Source organism: Somniosus microcephalus, chromosome 13 (assembly GCF_052327205.1).
Source record: "Somniosus microcephalus isolate GS21.2 chromosome 13, FLI_Smic_1.0, whole genome shotgun sequence".
Classification (NCBI taxonomy): domain Eukaryota; kingdom Metazoa; phylum Chordata; class Chondrichthyes; order Squaliformes; family Somniosidae; genus Somniosus; species Somniosus microcephalus.
This window is the reverse complement of record NC_140999.1, coordinates 156,817,394-156,840,341: the sequence shown is the minus strand read 5'-3', so window position 1 is coordinate 156,840,341 and position 22,948 is coordinate 156,817,394. Positions and strand designations below refer to the sequence as shown.

General features: G+C 42.2%; 1 protein-coding gene across 1 annotated transcript in view; it reads left to right on the top strand.

Moving 5' to 3' along the window:
* The window catches only part of prpf6 (PRP6 pre-mRNA processing factor 6 homolog (S. cerevisiae)), a 94,610-nt gene that overhangs the window by 382 nt on the left and 71,280 nt on the right, over nt 1–22,948 (top strand). Inside the window, exons 2-7 of the mRNA XM_086005427.1 lie at nt 5,112–5,277; nt 7,365–7,483; nt 14,015–14,093; nt 14,700–14,876; nt 22,089–22,244; nt 22,760–22,854. Of these exons, the coding sequence (XP_085861553.1) occupies nt 5,112–5,277; nt 7,365–7,483; nt 14,015–14,093; nt 14,700–14,876; nt 22,089–22,244; nt 22,760–22,854 (792 nt within the window). The remainder of the gene's footprint in view (nt 1–5,111; nt 5,278–7,364; nt 7,484–14,014; nt 14,094–14,699; nt 14,877–22,088; nt 22,245–22,759; nt 22,855–22,948) is intronic.

Here is a 22,948-nt window from a genome sequence, read left to right as displayed (position 1 = left end):
CCCTTAGGAGTTTCCTCCCCACCCCCTTTTTCTTTCATCCTTAAGACAATGGCTAATGCGCAGGTGTCAACTGTCCTTGGGTACCTGACTCAATTGGCTATTCTTCATATGTGAACATGCCGGGGGGGGGGATTAATCAAAGCACAGCCAATCCCGTCCTATCTTCTCGTGCTCACACTGTATAAACAGAAGAGGTCAGAAAGTGGTGCATGGTGCACTGAGGGTCAATTCTCGGGGACCAAAGTCCTGAGCCCAAAGGAGGCTGGAAAGATGTCCGACCATTATTGAGTTGGGCCATTTTTCAGGCATCTGTGATGGCATTACGTCCCGTACAAATATAAATGAACATATGAAAAATAAACAAGAAAAGACCAACTGATCCATCCAGCCTGTCCCACATGAGGAGTTTAATGTCTTAGTTTAGTGGGACTGAGGCCAATTGTAGTGTCCAACTATCTCCTGAGCTGAGATCAGCCAACACAGGGATTGAACCTGGAACATTCTGGTCCTTGTGGCTTAGTGCTACATGGGGTAATGCCTTTACCTATGGTCATCATGAGGGCAGCTAAATTCTATTGATGTTGCCTCCTGTTAAAAGATTATGCATGTTGTAAGCATTGGTCTAATGTACATAACTGATGATTTGATGGCTTCAAACTTTAAATTTCATTTGTAAAGAGGGACTTGAACATGGAATATGGTATCAGTTCAGTGCTTTCCTCGGGCCCCAAGTGTTTCTGTTGAATTCCACTTGTTTTTGCAGGATTTTATGTTCCTGTGTATGCTAATGAGATTCTCAGGAAATTTTGACGTAGCTCGCCAATGGGAAGATTAGTGTAAATTTCAGTTTAACTTGTTGGTTCCACTGTTTTGGGAAATTCTGAGCCAGTATGTTCATTGTGCAAAGCAGAAACCAACACTAAACTTGCATTAACGTATAGTGTAAATCTGGAGTCAGGGTTCTACCTGACAGGAGAGAAATTATGTGATATTCCCTGAAGAGGGTAATCTGATGCACGAGCGTACATCTAGCACAATACCTAACCTGGATTTTAAAAAGCGACCAAAGGGCCTATTGATTACCTTATCTACCTCCCCCCCCCAAAAAAAAAACCCACCTTGGGCACTTTTTCAGCCTACCTGATAATTACTTTGTTTAGAAAGTGGGTTTCCTCCCTTTTCACTATTTAAACGTTTACATTTTAACTATTGGGAGAGCAGCTTTGTGCAGAGTGCTCCCCTGGGTAGGACAATACAAGGTCCAGGCATATCCAGGAGTGTAAACAGTATACTACCAGCCTGCAATCAGAACTGCACCTAAGACCAGTAGCTGCAGTTTGAACGGTACTGTAACCACTCTGTGCTTCAATCAAAGTAGGTAAAATGAAAGAGCTTTTCTCTTTTTTAAAAGAATATATATGTATGACATAAATGGAGCCAAAACTACAAGTGGTTGAAATAATGGCGTATCTAATAATATAAAATGCTTTTATTATTTACCTACAGTCAAATATGGATTATAATTTGAGGAATACATAGTGTATGCAAGAATTTTTTGAATCTCAAATATTTTTTAAAAACTGATCTCATTAAGATTCAGATGATGGTATGGTGCATTTTATAACCTCTGGTTGACATCACTGCTTTGTAATCCCAGTTATCTGCTATTCTGTATTTATACTGCAATTTCAGATTTATTATGGCTGTAATCTCTAGTCCTGAGGTCATGGACTATCAAATTTCTTACTTTAAAATTATTAATTCAAACATTACTTAATACCTATAGTCTTTCCTGTAGCTCAGATGCTCTATGCCATTCATCCACTTAATTGTACTTTCTCCAAGACCAGGATGTTCCCTTGTGCTGTAGCATTCAGATTTGATGATGTTGGTTGAGGATAGAATGTTGACCAAGACACTGAAAGAACACCCTGCTCCTTGAATAGTAGCTCCTGAACAGACATTTGGGGCCTTGATTTAACATCTCTTTTGAAGGATGATACCACTACTCACAATGCAGCTCTCATTTGTGCACTGAAGTTGAGTTTGTTGTCTCAATCCAGTTCCTGTTGGGTGCAAACCCCTAATATATTATGGCCTGTTATTTTCAGTCAGTGGCGATGGGACAGCAATCGCCGCTGACCTCGAAGAAAGCTGCCCACAAAGATGTTGCGATCTTTGTGGCGCAAACTTTAGGTTTCGTGACGTGTAATTGTTTCTAATGCTGTCAATCGGGGATTCCTAGCACAATGCAACTGTGGTGTCATCAAGCTGTCTAAGCAGCCAATCACATTGAAGAATTCTCACAGACAGCAAACCAGGAAATGAAAAACACTGATTATCTTCACTTTTTTAACGTTAGAGAGCGCAAAATAAAGATTGGGACATACACATGGTGTTAAAGTAGAAGCTGAAATATCATGAACAAACTTAGAAAAAAAAAATATATATATATTTAAATCTAGTAATTTTTTATCATAATGGAGAAATTTGACATTCCACAAATATAAAAATTAGTTTTTCAGGGCCAGAATGGTGGTTTAGCAGTCAATATGCTGTTAAAACTCCAGTTACACCTATTCCAAAAAGGCTTAACATTTAATGGGGTATTTAACTGCGATAGCAGTGCGGAAAAGCTCAAGTTTTCATCAGTTTCACTGATTGCCGGCTCCACTGCGCTGCCTGTGTTAGAGCAGTGAATGACTGCAACTTCAGGATTTCCAAGTTTAGCAGCGCATGTGCTAAATACTGAAGTTACTGTTGGTTTCAGAGGGGTAATGATGGCAAACGTTGACAGTTTTCCGTCATTACCCACCGCAAAATCCAGGCCGTTGTGTCAGGAAATTGATAGCATCACTTGACTGGGCCATGAAATATAAGCAACGCTCTGTGCTGGAGAGAAGTTTGGGCTGGTGACCTGTGTGAGTTCCATTAAATTGTAGTGACATTCTTTAATATATCTCAGATTATAGTGGCCATACAGACCGATGGACTCCCTTGTTCTGGATTTCCCTAATAGAGGAAATAGTTTCTCTGTATCTAGCCTATCAACTTTTTTAATCATTTAAAGACCTCAATTAGATCACCTCTCAACTTTCTAAACTCCTGGGAATACAAACCAAGTTTATTAAACCTGTCCTCATAATGTAACTCTTCAAACTCTGGTATAATTGTGATGAATCTGCTGTACCCTCTCCATATCTTTGCTGGGGTTTGATGCCCATAACTAAACTCAGTACTTCAGTTGTACTCCAGCCTTGGTCAGACACTATCTGAAGTTGAAGCGTGGAGGTCCATTAAAGATGAAGCATAGGGTTAGAGATTTAGGGTTTGTTAAGTTGAAGACATGTACAAAGTTGAAATAAGTTACAAATAAAAGACCCCTTCCAAACAAAAAGATAATTGGTGTTAATTTGGAGAATGACCATCCAAACTTTGTTCTTGGGTCACCTAGGTACCCCAGAGCCTTGGGAGATCACATGTAGAATTTAATCGATATTCTCACTAATTTGAATACATCGCAATTGGCTACAGGACTTCTCCATCAGTGAGGCAACAGCATTAAGAACATCGCTTTCTGAACTCCCAGGCAAAATCTATACAGGACAAATCAGAAATTTAGAAATACTAATAAATTGCCCAGGGTCAGTTGATGAAATTTATTATGGCAACACAGTTGGGAGAAACTTGGTCCACCGAGCCACCAAGTGGCCAGAGCCTGCCGCAACAACGTGGCGGATCACATAGCAAAATTAAATGAGGAATGTTGACAGAATAGCAAGACCAAAAAGCACTGATTATCTGCAAGATAACAGCATATAAGTTTTGCGAAAAGGAGTGTGCACCCTAAGCAAGATTTTTAATAATGTGTAGATAGATAAAAGCATAATTGGACTGAGTTGCCTGGATTTCAAGAGCTGGATTGTCGGGGTTTTTTGGTTGTGGTTTTGACATTGTTACATTAAGTGACTTCTCAGTATTGTAAAAAGGCCATGGCCTAGAAATTGAGTTGGCGCCGCGCCAGGGCTTTAGCGCCGGAAATTTAGCGCCGGTGCTAAGTCCCCCTGCGCGCGCCAAAAATTCAGTAGCGCCGCGCCCAGACGGCTGCCGGCGCTACTGGCGGGCGTGAGCGCCTCCCAATGGGCGCTGACTGCCGCATTGCGGCGCTAATCCGGCGCTGCAGGACCTGATGCGGTGCGGCAGGCTGGGGAAGTGCAGGCCTCCTCCTTCAGTTAAGGAGGAGCTGCCTGCACCCGCCCGCTGTCCGTTCAAATATTGAAAAAAATGAGCCCGGCACCTCGGACAAGTGCCGGGCTTGCAGGCCAGACGCATCTGTTCCGCGGGGGGGGGGGGGGATGGAGGAGTCCGGGGAGGGAGGTGCGGGCAGGCGGCCGGCGGGAAAGCGGCCGGCCGCCGCGCGACCTTAATGCGCCGGCGCTAACTCGGGGAAGACTCGGTTGAAAAAATCTTAGTTGCGGCTGCCATGGGCGAGGTGGCCGCAACTCAATTTCGGCGCTGGGGCCGTCACCACGGCAACCGGGACACTGCGCACACCGATGACGTCATCGGTGCCGGCGCAGTGCAACCGGTGTAACGCCGACGGAAGGGCCCCACTGAATTTTCAAACTGGCCATAACTGCGGCGCTAGGCCCTCCAGCGCCCCAAATGGGGCGCTAAGCCTACTGAATTTTCAGCCCCATGTGTGCTCAGCATGGGGTAAATTTACTAGCCATAATTAGTGTAAAAAGCATGCAACTATTTAATGATAAACTCAAAAAATCCAAAACCTATGTTATCATGCAGAAGACATAAACCAAGTTGAAATAAAATTATATACAAAAGACCCCTCCCAAAAGATAAAACAATGTTTGTGTTAGAGCTCACACTATTGAAGAAGCACAACCATGTTGACCACCCAGCATGAAATCAATGATGAACTTCTATCTTTAAAAAAAAACTACTTTTGTCTACTGGTACAGTAAAGAATCTGGTTAGCCTTGTATCCAGGAGGAAGAGAAACTAATGCTAAATGTAGCTCCACTGTAGTTTGAATACAAAAGCTCCATTATTTTGTGACCTGGTTGTTAATTTAAATCTTGTACTTGATCTAGTGCTACTGGTTTCACAACCCGTTCTGATATTGGTCCGGCTCGAGATGCCAATGACCCAGTTGATGACCGTCATGCTCCCCCAGGAAAAAGAACTGTTGGTGATCAAATGAAAAAGAACCAGGCAGATGATGACGATGAAGATTTGAATGACACTAACTATGATGAGGTGCTAACTAGTATACTTGTATTTAAAAACTTCAATATGAGAGTTTAAAAATATGTTTGTCCCAGAAAATGAAAAAAATTAATAAGTTATGACCAGAATAGCAAGTTGCAGATGGTGCGGTAAGCCATTCACAAGTGTTTTATTTTTGCTTCTGTTCATAGGTAGCCTTCCTTTACTTTGCCATTTATTGCTTAAAATTGCTTCTAATATTTTGACCATTGATATGGTAACCTCTTCAGATTTTCAGACTTTCAAAATATTGCTGCTGTTACTGTAATTTGAAACAGCCAGGTTTACATAGACTTTACAGCGCAGAACCAGGCCATTCAGCCCAAATGGTCTATGTCGGTGTTCATGCTCTATGCGAGTCACCTCCCACTCTACTTCATCTAACTCTATCAGCATATCCTTCTATTCCTTTCTCCCTTGTGTACTTATCGAACTTCCCCTTGAATGCATCCATGCTATTCGCCTCTACTACTCCATGTGATAGCAAGTCCTCTCTGGCTAAAGAAGTTTCTCCGAATTCCTTACTGGATTAATTAGTGAATATCTTATATTTTTGACCCCTAGTTTTGGACTTCCCCGTAAGTGGAAACATCTTTACATCTACCCTATCAAACGCCTTCATAATTTTAAAGACCTCTATTAGTTTGCCCCTCGGCCTTCTCTTTTTTAGAGTAAAGAGCCCCAGCCTGTTCAGTCTTTCTGATAGTTTTAACCCCTCATTTCTGGTATCATCCTTGTAAATCTTTTTTGCGTCTTCTCCAGTGCCTCTATATCCCTTTCTGTAATATGGAGATCAGAATTGTGCACAGTACTCCAAGTGTGGTCTAACTAAGGTTCTTTTAACCTGACTTCTGCCTTTCAATTCTATCCCTCTAGAAATGAACCCCAGTGCTTTGTTTGCATTTTTATGGCCTTGTTAACCTGCGTTGCTACTTTTAATGATTTGTGAATCTGTACCCCAAGATCCCTTTGCTCCTCTACCCCATTTAGACTCTTTTTTCCTAAGGAGTATGTGGCCTCCTTATTCCTCCTACCAAAATGCACCATCTCACACTTACTTTTATTGACATTTATATTGAAATTAATTTGCCATTTACATGGCCAATCTTCAAGTATATTAGCGTCTTGTGTTTTGTCGCCGTCTTCCTCAGTATTAACTATACCCCCCAATTTGGTGTTGTCAAATTTTGAAATTGTACTTCTGATCCCAGAGTTCAAATTGTTTATGTAAATAGTGAACAGTGGTCACAGCACCGATCCCTGTGGAACACCACTTTCTGCCATTTGCCAGCCTGAGTAACTACCTTTAATTCCTACTGTTTTCTGTTTTGTGGACAGCTTGCTATCCATTCTGCTACTTTCCCCTGACTCCACATGCTCTGACATTAGTCATGAGTCTATTATCCTTACCAAAGGCTTTTGAAAATCCAAGTATATTACATCTACTGCATTACCTGTATCTACTCTTTCTGTTACTGCTTCAAAGAATTCAGTAAGGTTGGTCAAGCATGACCTTCCCTTTTGGAATTCGTGATGACAATTCTTTATTACACTTTTGTTTTCTAGATGTATTTCTACTACATCTTTGAGTAAAGATTACATTCCATTTACTGTACCATCATCACTGATGAACCTAGGTGGAAGGATTGTATATTCAGCATATTTTGTTACTTTTCTTAAAGTAAACCACAAAATTAAAACAAGTCCTTTTTTCTGATTATCTTTGCTTGATATTTTGGAGATACAGGTAGACTACCTTTTATCCGAACTTCCGAAAACCGAAACCCTCTAAAAACCGAAGGTTTTTTCGTTCAGCGTAAGTCGTGTGCACGACATGACCAGAGTGGCGCACGACTTACGCTGAGCAGAGGGTCAGCGTAAGTTGTGCGCACGACCCCGACCCCCGCCGACGACCCCCCCCGCCGACCCTGACCCCCGCCGACCCACCCCCGACAAATTTCCCAGTCTTATAAAATACCTTCCGAAATCCGAAATTTTCCGAAAACCGAAACACGGCTGGTCCCGAGGTTTTCGGATAAAGGATAGCCTACCTGTATTAAAGTCATTTTCTTTTTAAGTTCAATGGATATGCTGGAAGTTTGTTCTCAAGTGGACCATATGAAAAAGATGATGAAGAGGCTGATGCAATCTATGCTGCGTTGGACAAGAGAATGGATGAAAGAAGGAAAGATAGAAGGTATGAAAAATTACATTGAATTACATAGCATCTACAGCACAGGAACAGGTCATTCAGCCCAACCAGTCCATTCTGGCATTTATGCACCCCTCGAGCCTCCTCACATCCTTCCTCATCTAACTCGATCAGCATAACCCTCAATTCCCTTCTCCATCATATGCTTATCTAGCTTCTCCTTAAATGCATCTATATACTATTCGCCTCAGCTTCTCCCTGTGGTAACGAATTCCATATACTTAACACTCACTGGGTAAAGAAGTTTCTTCTGAATTCCCTATTTGATTTCTTGGTGACTATCTTATAATGATGCCCTCTAGTTTTTCTCTTCCCCACAAGTGGAAACACTCTCTGTGTCTATCAAAACCTCTCTCTCTTGTCTATTAAAACCTTTCATAATTTTAAAGACCTCTATTAGGTCACCCCTCAGCCTTCTCCTTTCAAGAGAAAAGAGACACAGCCTGTTTATCCTTTCCGAATAGGTATAACCTCGCAGTTCTGATATGAGCCTTGTAAATCTTTTTTGCACCCTCTCCAGTGCCTCTATATACTTTTTATGATATGGCGACCAGAACTGTACACAGTACTCCGTGTGGTCTAACCAAGGTCCGATAAATGTTTAGCATAACTTTACAATTTTACCCCTCTAGAAATAAACCCTAGTGCATGGTTTTCTTTTTTTATGGGCTTATTAACCTGCGTTGCTACTTTTAGTGATTTGTGTATTTGTCCTCCCTTTGCTCCTCTACCCATTTAGATTCTTATTTTCCAAGTAATATGTGACCTCCTTATTTTTCTTATCAAAATGTAATACCTCACACTTGAGCTGAAATTCATTTGCCAATTTATGCCCATTCTGCGAGTTTATTAATGTCTTGTAATTTATTACAGTCCTCCTCAGCGTTGACTATCCCTCCCAATTTGGTGGTGTCTGCAAATTAATTGTGTTTTTTATTTCAAAGTCTAAATTGTTGATGTAAATTATGAACCAGTGTCCCAGCACTCATCCTTGTGGGACCTCACTTCCCACCTTCTGCTACTCTGAATAGCTACCCTTTACCCCTACATTTCAATACAGTATTGCATTTTAATACTGTAAAATGTCAGATTCCATTGAATTTATTCATGAGCATATTTCATTGTACTGTTTAAGTATATTTTCTAAAGACCATCAAAACTGGAAATACTATTGAATGTAAATTGTAAAAACTGATTCAGCATGATCTGCAACAGGAGACACACAGATGGACAATAATTCAGATGTCTGCTTGTTTTAACAAATTATTTCATTCTTGAATGCAAGATATATGGAAGCTCATGAGAATACAGTAGCTGAAATATGATAGATGAAGCATAAATGCATAGTTTTGTCAAATAATTAGCTCTGATTAGCAAAAAATATATATAGCATATCTTTCTGTCTAATGCAAATTTCTGTCTTGCACTTAATGGGCCGTATTTTGCGACCCCTATGGATGTGTACGAGGTGCGCACACGCCCGTAGAGGCCGCGCAAGTGCCGGGTTTAGGCATGCGAAATGCATGCGCTAAAACCAGGCACTTGCGATCTGTCAAGAATCTTCTTAACAGATCCTCCGCATTCCCAGGAAAAGGGCCTCTACAAGTGGAGAGTTGCGCTATTTGTCCCACTTCCGCCCACTGAAAGGCCGTGGAATACTTGCACCTGGTAAAAGCTGGCGTAAGGCCTGCTTTTACCAGCATAAGAGTTTTAAAAAATAGAAAAATAAAATGTTATCACTTGCCTATACATTAAAAACCCTGTCCAATAAGGTAAGTTTATTTTCAGCCCCTTTAAAAAAAAAAATTTTTAATTCAAAAATTAAATTTTTGTTTAAAATATTTAATTAAATGCCATTTTAATTAATTTTATATATGTAATTAAAAAAAGATTATTTCATGTGTAGTGTGTATTTTTTAAAGTCATCCCCATTCATATTTATGACAGTTCCGTACGTAAGTATGAATGGGGATTCCCTTCTTTCATTGGTTGGGCTAGCCCACGTGATCCCAGGGGCGCTTGCGAACCGCATGCGCCCCTGGGATACGTGGGCCTCTACACATTTCTACCAGGAGAGGCCCAGGTTTGCAAGCCTCCGTATCTCCCGGTCCACCGGGTAAATGCGGAAAAAATGTGATGATCGGAGGCATCCGCCTATGGGAAGCCTCCGATCGCATATTCTGGGCCATTATTGTCTGCAGCTTTTTAAATGTATTCTTCACCAAAAAAGCCAGAGTTCTTTAGAAACAGGATAATGGCTCAGAATTAGCTGGAGTGGCCGATCTCGCGGCATGCCCTGTTAGTTAGACTTGTTCCTGCACCCTTCAGCTCTCACTTTTTTTGCCCTGTATGTTGCCACAAGTGTGAGCTGATAACGGGAGGGAAATGACACGTGGGACCTCGGGAACAGGGCAACTAACAGTGTATCTCCTTAACAAATGAGATTTAAGTGTTGTGAAATAAACAGAGGAAGAACAGAGAAGGAGGGTGAATAAGAGTGGGTAAATTCAATGTCATATCAGGTACAGAAAGATAAATAAAGAGGGATAGAAAAATTAGATAGAGAGAAAGAAAAGAGACAAAGGGAAAATAAGAATTTTTTAAGAAGATGTGACATTTAAAAAATCTCCCATCAACAATTCACTACATGCAGGAATGAGACTACACATTTTTTTAATCATTCACTTTCTGGGGCAGAGAGGTTGATTGGCAGTCATTAACAATTATCACGTCGTTAAAAGGGCACATGCGCTATCAATTAATAGTTAACTTTCTGTGGCAAGGGAAATTAACATGCAAATACAGCAAGTTGATGAAACTCATGGGGAGGTTAAGGGTGAGATGCTGTTTTCGTGAAGCTAATGGTGGAGTGGGGGAAATCGTCCAGCAGTTTATGGCGATTCGTAATTCACGGAGTATCTTCCTCGCCGCAAGTTGCTGACCGATTTACACATTAATAACGGCATGCGTCGTTCACACCCCTTTCAGCAAATAGGTTTTACATTCGCCCTTCTAAAATAGTGCATCCTCTAACTTATCGTGAGTAGCACTGTGGGAGATAGATATAAAATAAATTCTGTTTTTTAAAAATAAATGCACATAGTGTGTCTTTGTTACACTTCAGCTATAGACACATTTCTGTCACTTTTTTTTAAAAAGGAAGATCAATCTGACCGTGAACCTTCTAAGAACAGCCAGCATTTAGCTGATCCGAGCAAGGCAGAGCAATTGTACCAAGGAACACACCCAGTTGCACAGAGCTGCACTTTAGCATCAGAATTATACATTGTGTGTTGCATGATATAACATTTTTTCCCTTACAAAGCCGTGGAGAATACCGCAGCAGATCATTAAAATATATCTCACTTTGTGTAACATGCCAACTGAGTGATTTTTTTTTTTTTTTTTTCAAAAAATGTAAAAAGAGAAAATGTTATTTCCTGGTGGTTTTTCTAACCTTCAAATGACACCCCAAGGAAAGGAGCCAAGCAGCTGCCAATCTAGAGAAACTTACAATACTAATGGTAATGCAGTTGTAATTGATTCAGGATGTCCCTATTAATACCAGTTCCTCATGAGTGCCTGAGTAGTGGTCCTAATGGGACAGCTCAGATTAGTAGCTAAATATCGCAACTGTGCTCCAGAATACCCATGAGCCGCACAACAAGAGTTTAGCTAATATAAATAATCCTGGCCTTCGTGTTTTTTAGTAAAAGTTAGTGAAACTTTACTGTAAATACTGACTACTTGTTAAATGCATTGATTCCTGTACAATTGCCTCTAGATCGGTTTAATTTCACTGGAAGCAGTAGGGTCCTTTGAGGTTTTTGCAGCATCTCCTTACAGTAACCTCTGGTCTGTGCACCAATTTACAGTCATGGCCCTGGAGAGGAGTGATTCTTGATGTTCATTACAAAGCTGGCACAGTAGACTATAACCTTTCATTCATAAGATATAACATCCTGATTTAATTGAGTAGCTAGACTCTTGTGACATATTCGGTGAGCTGTTGAACTAGATATGAAGGTTACGCAAAGAATAAAATATTAGTTCATGATGCACTACTCATTATCTTCTTGTCAAAGTAACATTCACTTGGTCATTGATGACGAGACAGGTTTACTTTACTTTATAAGTGAGTGTTAATTGTAAGTGCCATTGTTCTCTTTGCTAATGGCACCATCCTCTTTGGAGTGGTTAACTTTCCTTCCAAAAGATTAGCATTGACAAAATCACAGAATTGGTCAGTGGATGAACAGATGATGTGTTTTCAGCACTGGAAGGACCAAATTAGCAAGAAAAGTTACAATACAATTGGTCTAAAATCTATCTACATTCCTGGATCAAATTTATGATGTATCTATCCTTACTATTAACCCTGGATGTATCCTGTCAGCTATATAAGTTTGCTATAGAGGATGAGACTGGGAAATTAATGGTGGGAAATATGGAGATGGCAAAAACACTGAATGAATATTTTGTATCAGTCTTTACAGTAGAGGACACTAAGAATATCCCAACACTGGACAAACAGGGGGCTATGGGGGGGGAGGAGCTAAACACGATCAAAATCACTAAGGAAGTGGTACTTGGTAAAATAATGGGACTCAAGGCGGATAAATCACCTGGACCTGATGGCTTACATCCTAGGGTCTTGAGGGAAGTGGCGGTAGGGATTGTGGATGCATTAGTAATAATTTTCCAAAACTCTCTGGACTCGGCAAAGGTCCCGGCAGACTGGAAAATTGCTAATGTAACACCCTTATTTAAAAAGGGCAGCAGACAGAAGGCTGGAAACTATAGACCGGTTAGCCTAACATCTGTGGTAGGTAAAATTTTGGAGTCCATTATTGAGACAGTAACAGGACATTTGGATAATCATAATTTAATAGGACAAAGTCAGCATGGTTTTATGAAGGGGAAGTCCTGTTTGACAAATTTGCTGGAGTTCTTTGAGGAAGTAACATATAGGGTGGATAAAGGGGAACCAGTGGACGTAGTGTATTTAGACTTCCAAAAGGCATTTGACAAGGTGCCACACAAAAGATTATTGCTTAAGATAAAAAATCACGGGATTAGGGGTAATATTCTGGCATGGATAGAGGATTGGCTATCTAACAGAAGGCAGAGAGTTGGGATAAATGGTTCATTCTCAGACTGGCAATCAGTAACTAGTGGTGTTCCGCAGGGGTCAGTGCTGGGTCCCCAACTCTTTACAATCTATATTAACGATTTGGAGGAGGGGACCGAGTGTAACATATCAAAGTTTGCAGATGATACTAAGATGGGAGGGAAAGTAGTGAGTGAGGAGGACATAAACAACCTGCAAGGGGACATAGACAGGCTAAGTAAGTGGGCAGAAATTTGGCAGATGGAATACAATACTGGAAAGTGTGAGGTTATGCACTTTGGCAGGAAAAATCGTAGAGCAAGTTATTATCTTAATGGCAAGAAACTGGAAAGTACTGAAGTACAAAGGGATCTGGGGGTCCTGGTGCACGAAACTCAAAAGGTTAGTATGCAGGTGCAGCAAGTGATTAAAAAGGCCAATGGAATGTTGGCTTTCATTGCTAGGGGGATAGAATATAAAAATAGGGAGGTATTGCTTCAGTTGTACAAGGTATTGGTGAGACCGCACCTGGAATACTGCATACAGTTTTGGTGTCCATACTTAAGAAAAGACATACTTGCTCTCGAGTCAGTACAAAGAAGGTTCACTCGGTTAATCCCGGGGATGAGGGGATGGACATATGAGGAGAGGTTGAGTAGATTGGGACTCTACTCATTGGAGTTCAGAAGAATGAGGCGCGATCTTATTGAAACATTTAAGATTGTGAAGGGGTTGGATCAGGTGGATGCGGGGAGGATGTTCCCGATGATGGGTGAAACTAGAACTAGGGGGCATAGTCTTAAAATAAGGGGCTGCTCTTTCAAAACTGAGATGAGGAGGAACTACTTCACTCAGAGGGTGGTAGGTCCATGGAAATGCTGCCCCAAAAAGCTGTAGAAGCTACATCATTACATAAATTTAAAACAGAAATAGACAGTTTCCTAGAAGTAAAGGGAATTAAGGGTTACGGGGAGCGGGCAGGAATTTGGACATGAGTCTAGGTTTGGATCGGACATGGCCCTGTGGGGGAGCAGAGCGGGCCCAGGGGCCGTGTAGCCTGATCCTGCTCCTATTCCGTGTGTCTAATTCTGTTAGATTCAGGAGATGGTTCTGTGATAGTAGATTGGCGGTTAGGATCAGATCAGCCATGATCTTATTGAATGGCAGAGCAGGCTCGAGGGGCCGATTGGCCTACTCCTGCTCCTATTTCTTATGTTCTTATGTATAAAAATCAAATGCAATGTGAGTTTCAAATAAGGATTGATTTTTAGGGACCAAGTATTGGACTAATTCTCTTTGTACTACATTTCTTGGAAGTAGTTATTGAAAATTTGTTTAAAAAATCTATTTAATGTCATGTTTGGACGCCTTCGTTTTAAATTAAAAGTTACTTTCTCTTTAAACAGGGAACAGCGTGAAAAAGAAGAAATTGAGAAGTACCGTATGGAACGTCCAAAAATCCAGCAACAGTTTTCTGATCTGAAGGTAACTTTTTTTGTCCTCAGCATAAAACTCTATCTCGTTATGGTATCTTCTCCTTTAACCTCGTCATTGAATTCTCTGTGTCGTGCATCATCCTAGCTAAAAGACTGAGTTCAGTAGCCAAGAGCGGCACAATAATGGCCCAGAAGGGCCCCGAATCACTTCTGTGGAAAAAGTACGAAAGCAAAATCTGATCCGTCTTTTGTCTCCACTAGTCCTATCACCATCTCGTCTCGTTTTGAATCCCTCTTAATGTCTCTTCACTTCTTTTGTTCTCTCGCAGCCCTGCCTTTCGATCTATTTCATTTCCTTTCCAGTTTTGAAAAAGGGTTAGACCCGAAACGTCGACTCTAACTTCTCTCCACGGATGTTGCCTGGCCTGCTGAGTTTTTCCAGCATTTTCTGTTGTTATTTCTGTGAAAAAGTAGTTTACCTCTACTTGGTCCCTCACCTTAGGGCACTGGTCCACACTTACTATACCTATCAGTTTGCTACATAATGTGTTTGGGGCCTAATGCATTGTTACCTCTTGATTTGTAAGTAAATTATATTACCACTTGTAGGAATCTTTTGATGTTTACGTAATATGTTTAAAAAATTTCTCTTCAGAGAAAACTTTCAGAAGTTACAGAAGAAGAATGGTTGAGTATTCCTGAAGTTGGGGATGCTCGTAACAAACGTCAGCGAAATCCTCGCTATGAGAAACTGACGCCTGTACCAGACAGTTTCTTTGCCAAACATTTGCAAACTGGAGAACAACACACATCTGTAGATCCCAGACAAACGGTCAGTATATTACTATGTAACTATCACTGAAGTATGCAATTGCACTAGGATATTCAAAGCTGAACTTTAAAAAAATGTAAATTTATTGGCTAATAATGTGACCTCATTAATGGTTATTCTTGTATATTTTAATTTGGTTTTTCAGTGTAAAACATGTTATCGCTAAAATCTAGAGATGGTTCACAGTTCTACAGAGATGATGATAGATGTGAGCCATTGAAATATGTCAATGGCTAGACTATTTTATAATAATGCTGAATTGTGGTTGAGTGGACATGGGATTGGTGCTGGACAATGGGATTGGTGCTGGACATGTGCATTGGAGCCCCAGTGTAAAGGAAAATAGCCAGAAAAGCAACAGATTAAACTCTGGAAAAAAGAAATCCAGAATAAAATAATTTCATCAGCATTAAACATCAAAAAAGTGTCTGAAGGATAATTATGTCTGATTACATATGCATGCACTGCAGATTTGGAGGTCACATGTGCAGTAGAACCCTATTCTAAGACAAAAAATAGATGAGCAAGCCTAGCATAAGGCAGTATTTTGCAAGAAAAGCACAATTTAAGCTTCAGACTGGTGAGAGGGGGGCATCGTTGCAGAGATTTCAAGTGCAGGAACGACCGTCCTATGGCAAGTTTAATAACTTGTTTGTGAGTTTAATTATTTGATGTATTTACATGGGGTTTGAACTCGCAATCTTCTAGAGTGCTTCTACTCAGCCAAGCTGACAATGCATTGGATGTAAATTAGGTAATAGATACAAAATTTAAAAAATCTACTCTATGCTTGGAGAGAAGGAAAAATCCAATGGTGGACTTTTTTCCCCTCCTAATAAAGTAACATGTTGGCCTAGAAATTCACTGGCCTTAGCGCCACTTTTGAGGCGCTAGAGGGCCTAGCGCTGAAGTTATGGCCAGTTTAGAAATTGACAGGGGCCCTAAATCGGCGTTAGGCCGGTAGCGCTGCGCCGGCACCGATGACGTCATCGGTGTGCGCAGCGTCCCGGTTGCCATGGTAACCCGCCCGAACTCGGAAATTGAGTTGCGGCCGCCTCGCCCGTGGCAGCCGCAAGCAACGTTCTGGCAGAGGTGCCTTCCAGAACTTTGCGCCGGCGCATTAAAGGCCCCGCGGCGGCCGGCCGCTTTCCCGCCGGCCGCCTGGCCGCAGCTCCCTCCCCGGACTTCCCCCCCCCCCCCCCGGAACAGAAGCAAGCCCGGCACTTGTCCGAGGTGCCGGGCTCATTTTTAAAAAGATTATCGCGGGCCGCGGCCGGGTGCAGGCAGCTCCTCCTTAACGGAAGGAGGAGGCCTGCACTTCCCGAGCCTGCCGCACCGGAATAGCGCCGCAATGCGGCGCGTGGCGCCAGTTTTGAGGCGCTGAGACCCCTCAGTAGCGCCAGCAGCCGTTTGGGCACGGCGCTACTGAATTTTTGGCGCGCGCAGGGGGACTTAGCGCCGGCACTAACTTCCAGCGCTAAAGCCCTGGCTAAGCCAAAACCGAATTTCTAGGCCGTTGTGTTTTAGCTGGTTGGTATGTTACATAGTTTATATTCAACATTTTTAATTGGTTCTGGTTGCTGAGACCCAGTTCTGCTCACAGAGACAGGAAGACATTGAGGCTTGGAGGCGGTTCATAGAAGGGCATTGAGACTCAGCCCTAGTATCAGAAGATTGGGTTACGATCAAAGATTAGAGATTCTTGAGCTTTTCAATCTTGAAAGGAGGTGATTTTAGAGGCAGATAAGATAGTAAATGGTGTAAAAAGAAAGGCAAATCTGGAGCACTGCAAAGTGAACTGTAACAATCATGTATGGGGCACTGATACAAACTAGTAAAACATAACCTAAGGACATGAGGGCCACGATTTTGCCGGTGCTCAGAGGACGGGTTCGGAGGCAGGTCAGCTGTTAAATTCGAAATGATTGACGGCGGATTGGAAACCCGCCACGAACTGGCCTCCATGTAAGTTTCCAAGGTGTTGGCTCTGCAATTTCAGAGCAGACCCGACAGCAAGCGGCAGGTGAGGCATTTAAGATAATTAACTGCTTGTTAACTGCTATTTTGCCAGTCTTTTTCTATTTTCCCACATTTTTAACGGGGTTCCTGCCGCTCGGGGATCACGTCCGGTAAGTAGGTCGAGTTCTCTATGTCTCCCCATTGCTGTGAATAGATGAAAGCTACCATTTCACAGCTGGTCACTTTCCAATGTCAGAAACTTGAGCCCTCAGGACTTGGAAGACACTTTTGAGCTGTATGCAGTTTGGAAGTGTTTAGAGTAAACTCTCTATCCACTCTCGCCTCCTTGGAGCAAGCTCTCTCACCATTGACAGATCGCTTCTGTCATCTCAAATTCAGCTGCCATGTATTCCAGCAACATCGGTGCCCTTGGGGAAAAAATGTCACCTTGGTCCTCTGAATCCCTCCAAGATCAACCCCGACATCATCAACAACCACACTAACCTCGCAATCACCTGATTCTGCACAGGACACAGGGCATCAGCACCCGAGCACATTGCTGCCCGGGAGGCCAGCGATAGCATCACCGTGGCCAGATTTACTTCACTTAACGCTGTACACCCTGGCTGCCACATGATGTGCCAGGTTAACACCACCCCACACCAGCACCATAAAGCATTCCTACAATGACCAAGCCGTTCCTTTCACACTCATCACCATTGCGGGGGATTCCGTTATGTCTTACCATTCCCTGCAACTCACTAAGACACTTCCAAAGGTGAGCACAGATCTGTACAATAAGGCAAAGTGTTGAAAATAAAGATTTCAATGTTTGACAACACATTAACAGAAAATTTACATGAACGTTGCATAAGACACCCAAGTGCCTACCCTTGTGTGTCGTTAGTTGGAATGATTGGACTAGGATGAGTGTGGGGGGTGGCTAGTGAGATGGGGAAGTGAAAATGTAGATAGAGAGGGATGGGTGGAGGTGCAAGGTAAGTTGGTGTGAGTAAGGATGTGCAGGAGTAGGGTAGGGAAGGCAGAGTGATGGGGATGTGATGAGTGGCACAGTAGGATGAGGTTGAGTGTGGCTTTGCAGTAACGTTTTGTGATCTACTGAGATCATTGAAAGGTTTGTGCCACTGCAGCCCGGTCCTCCTGACGACATCCCTGCTTTTGCCCTCCTGTGCAAAGTGCAACCAGGCTGCGTTGGTGTCCTGGGGAGGTCTCTTCCGCCCATGGGAAGGGAAAAGAATCTCCCTGCATGCTGTGACTCCCTCCATAAGCATATGGAGGGAGTCATGCGAGAGCCTGGGTGTAGCTGTGCACCTTTGTTCAGTGCTTGTCAGTGTTTGCAGCACCTCAGTGCTGCAGAGCACTGACGGCACAACTGTCAATGAATGTGGACATGGCCCCACTTAAGGAAACTGGCTGATGACACATCATCAAATGACATCATCAGACCCGCTTGCTTTTAATTGGCCGGGAACCCCGCAGGGTGGGCTTAACAAGCCCTATTAACGGAAAATCCTTTCGACAGAGCAGCTGCAAGCGGGAGAGGAACTGGAACCCGCCAACCAGCACTCCTGCCTCCGCTGGTAAAATCCAGCCCGAAGTTTTTCACACTGATCAACATATAGAATGGACGTCTGGGTTGGGTAGTGATGATAAAAACCCTGTAATAATTTAAGAATTAGTTGGATGCTGTGATGGAGAGGCACTGTAGGCTCTTGCTGAATAGCTTTCCTCATCCATAATACTTGAGTTTTTTTTAATAGAAAACTGCAGTTCTGGGCCATCTTGTGGTGTTTTATGTGTTCAGAATAGTAGTTTTGTACAGTGACCAGTCTCGACTAATTATCCAATATATTTGAATGATGTAGATTTCATCCACATGACAGTTTACTCATTTGGTTTCATACTGTGACACTTATACTGTGAGGCCACAGCAACAAAAAAGATGACCTGTTATTAGATGATGAAAACACTAGCTGAAAAACATTCATCTTAATTAAGTAGTACTCAGCACAGTATAGTGAGATAAATTAGAACCTATGGTTGGGAAATGTGTTATGATTACGTGCACCTCCCTAAGTTTCCTTTGGCTAAAAATCCTTCTCAAGTGAACTGTACAGACCCCAGCATGGGACCCTATATACTATCGATACTTGAATATTCACTTTTTTAAGTATGTTATTACTTGCTTGACTCCTTTTAAACAGATGAATCTATTGCACAAGTTAACAAATAGTTTTCAGCGAATACTGGAAGTGTTTTTGGCATGGGGAACTTCTACATATGGTGGGAGACTGAATAGCAAAAATAATATACATTTTGTATTAAAGATGCTATATGGTTATTCTCCCGAGAGTAAAACGATTTCAGTGATGTTGATGAGGTTTCTACTTTTTTCAGCAAAAGTCCCACCTTATAAAGAAAGACACTTAAATTGCAACTTATGACAGACAATCGGGCACGCCCATTTTGGGGCTTGTATGGGGCACAGGGTACATTCCCTCCGCCCTAATAGAAACATAGAAGATAGGAGCAGGAGTAGGCCATTCGGCCCTTCGAGCCTGCTCCGCCATTCAATGAGATCATGGCTGATCATCCAAATTCAGTACCCTGTCCCTGCCTTCTCCCCATATCCCTTGATCCCTTTAGCCTTAAGAAATATATCCAACTCTTTCTTGAATATATTTAATGAACTGGCCTCCACCGCCCTCTGTGGCAGAGAATTCCACAGGTTCACCACTCTCTGGGTGAAGAAATTCCTCCTCATTTCAGTTCTAAATGGCTTACCCCTTATCCTTAGACTATGACCCCTGGTTCTGGACTCCCTGGCCATCAAAAACATCCTTCCTGCATCTAGTCTGTCCAGGCCTGACAGAATTGTATAGGTTTCGATAAGATCCCCTCTCAATCTTCTAAACTCCAGTGAGTATAAGCCCAATCGACACAATCTCTCCTCATACGTCATTCCTGCCATCCCAGGTATCAGCCTGGTGAATCTTCGCTGCACTTCTTCAATGTCTTGTCTGAAGCATGGTATCTATGCCAATATAGAAGTCCCTCACTACTGCACCTCAAAGTCAATCTAGATTATGTCTTCAAGTCTGAGAGTGGGTCTTGACCACCTGAGTGAGATGAGACTGCTACCAATTGAGCCAAGTTGGTTTATCAATTTATTCGCGTATTGATAGGTTTTACAGGAAACTTTCGATTTACCGGCACCTAAAATAACCGGAACTCTCGGTTAACCGGCAAAATTCAGGAGTAGGTTTTACTTCATATTGGTATTTGCCGCCTTCCATCTGTGCTGTGCAAGGGTGTGGCTGCAGCTGTTGCTAAGCTACAGAGACGCTTGAAACTTGTGTTCATTGTTCTACTAGTTGTTGCTAAGCAACAGGGTTTGTTGCTTTATACGGAGCTGTCAGCTCTCCCTATCTTTTACTATAGCGTTCGGTTATCTGGAATTTTTGATGAACCGGCGCCACGTTGGTCCTGTCCGTGCCGGATAAAAAAAAGTTTCCTGTAGTATTTTTTCCTGTTTGCACTATGCACCTTCACTATATGGACTGCAGCGGTTCACCCACCACCAACACCTTCTCGAGGGCAACTAGGGATGGGCAATAACTGCCGGTTTTGCCAGCGATGTCCACATTCCGAGGATGAATTTTTAAAAATGCATTATTAATTAAGTGTAAATAAAATATACTTGCGTCTATCAGAGTTTACTTGAATGTGCTTCTAAGTGCAGCAACCCAACCATTTATATTTTTTGTGTAATTTTACATTAACCACCAGGTGGCAGTGTAAGTTTTAACATCTTTAGCATTTGGGGATTACTGTAGTTGTATAACCGTCACTGGAACTTGCAGCAGCATGTCATTTACAACAAAAATGCACTATTGATTATTTGCAGCGTGTGGGACAGCTACATTCAGGCATATAAATGCTGTACAAATACTTTAAAAATTCAGATATATGACACACGGTGGCATAGTGGTTAGCACTGTTGCCTCACAGCGCCAGGGACCCGGGTTCAAATCCGGCCTCGGGTGACTGTGTGGAGTTTGCACATTCTCCCCGTGTTTGCGTGGGTTTCCTCCGGGTGCTCCGGTTTCCTCCCACAGTCCAAAGATGTGCGGGTTAGGTTGATTGGCTATGATAAATTAACCCTTACAGGGATAGGGTGGGATATGTGTTGGTGTAGGGGTTACGGGGATCGGGTGGGATATGTGTCGGTGCAGGCTCGATGGGCCGAAATGGCCTCTATCTGCACTGTGGGGTTTCTGTGATTCTGTGATCTGCTAGTGGGTTTGAGTAACTGGGTCACATGCCCTTTTTGTAGAATATGCAGCATTTTTTTGGGTTAGCACAGTGATAACTTTTCATCAGTAACAGATGTGGGTAAAACCAGTAACGTGTAAAATTTACATGTATAATGTTTGGGACAATTGGCAGTACTCCTGCCTCTGAGTCAGGCAGTTGTGGGTTCCAGGCCACACCAGGACTTAAGCACGTTATCAAGGCTGGCATTTCAGTGTCGTGCTGAGGGAGTCCTGCATTTTTTGGAGATGCTGTGTTTTGAATGAGATGTTGGCCTGTTCGGGTAGATGTAAATATCTCGTGCCACGACCTGAAAAAGCCGAGCTCTCCAGTGTTCTGACCAACATTCTTTCCTCAACCAGCACCACCAAAAAGAATGCCAATTAGCTGGTCATTCATCTCACTTGTTTGTGGGATGTGGCTGTGTGCAGCTGACTGCCACTTTTGCCTATATAACAGCAGTAGTTCAAAAATAATTAATTGCTTGTTAAGTGTTTTGACATGTCTCAAGGATATGATCAAGAATCATACAAATGTAAGTTTGTTATTTAACTGAGCGAATAGGATGGTCAAATAAGCAATATTGCCATGTAATTAAAATCATTTTATCTCCATTAATGGTTTAATGTTAATTGGAAACTCATGAAGGCGTTGCTGAACTTCAAGTGTGCTTTTGACTGTCATTTGGATATTTTTCAGTTTAAAAATAAATTTAATTGAAACTAAATCAGATGCTATGAAATGGGATACTATATATTAAATCTAATTTCACTTCACTTTATATTTCTGTTTCCGGTAGAAATAATAATTGTGTCACAATTTGTACAAAAGATTAGGTTTTTCCTATTACAATTATGTATTATGCTTCATGTAATCCAGTGCACAGTTTGATAATAATGCTTCATGTTTTAATTGCAGCAATTTTCTGGCTTGGCATCTCCTTACCCTGGTGGCTTGAATACACCATACCCAGGTGGAATGACACCTGGTCTTATGACGCCTGGATCAGGAGAGTTGGACATGAGGAAAATTGGTCAAGCCCGAAACACCCTGATGGACATGAGACTGAGCCAAGTAGGTGAACGGCAATATGGCTAATGGAGTGACCAAATATTGTATACAGAATGTAAAGCGCAGAACACACCGACACTTCCTTGGGGAAGAATAACATAGTACTAAGAATTTACTTGATTATTGAATAGTACAGGAAACTTTCGATTTACCGGCACCTAAATAACCGGAAATCTCGGTTAACTGGCAAAATTCAGGAGTAGGTTCAGGTAAGTTTTATTACTTGCCTTCCTTGATCTGTTGCTGTGCAAGGGTGTGGCTGCAGCTGTTGCTAAGCTACAGAGACGCTTGGAACTTGTGGCCATTGTTCTGAACCTGTTGCTTTATACGGAGCTCTCAGCTCTCCGTATCTTTTACTATAGCTTTCGGTTATCCGGAATTTTTGATGAACTGGCACCATGTCGGTCCCGTCGGTGCCAGATAAAAGAAAGTTTCCTGTAATGTGGAGTCTGAAATGTAAATCTTTTTTCTTATTTCTGCACTGGACAACATAAATGTAATTGTTCTCTTTCTTTGAGGTATCTGATTCTGTCAGTGGACAAACTGTTGTTGACCCTAAAGGTTATCTGACTGACTTGAACTCTATGATTCCAACACATGGTGGAGATATTAAGTAAGTGTATTGTGATTGGAGTTGAAACATACCTTTGCCTACCATGAGAAATCCAATTGTAACCCATTGCGATTTGAGACCTGACGCTCTTGCC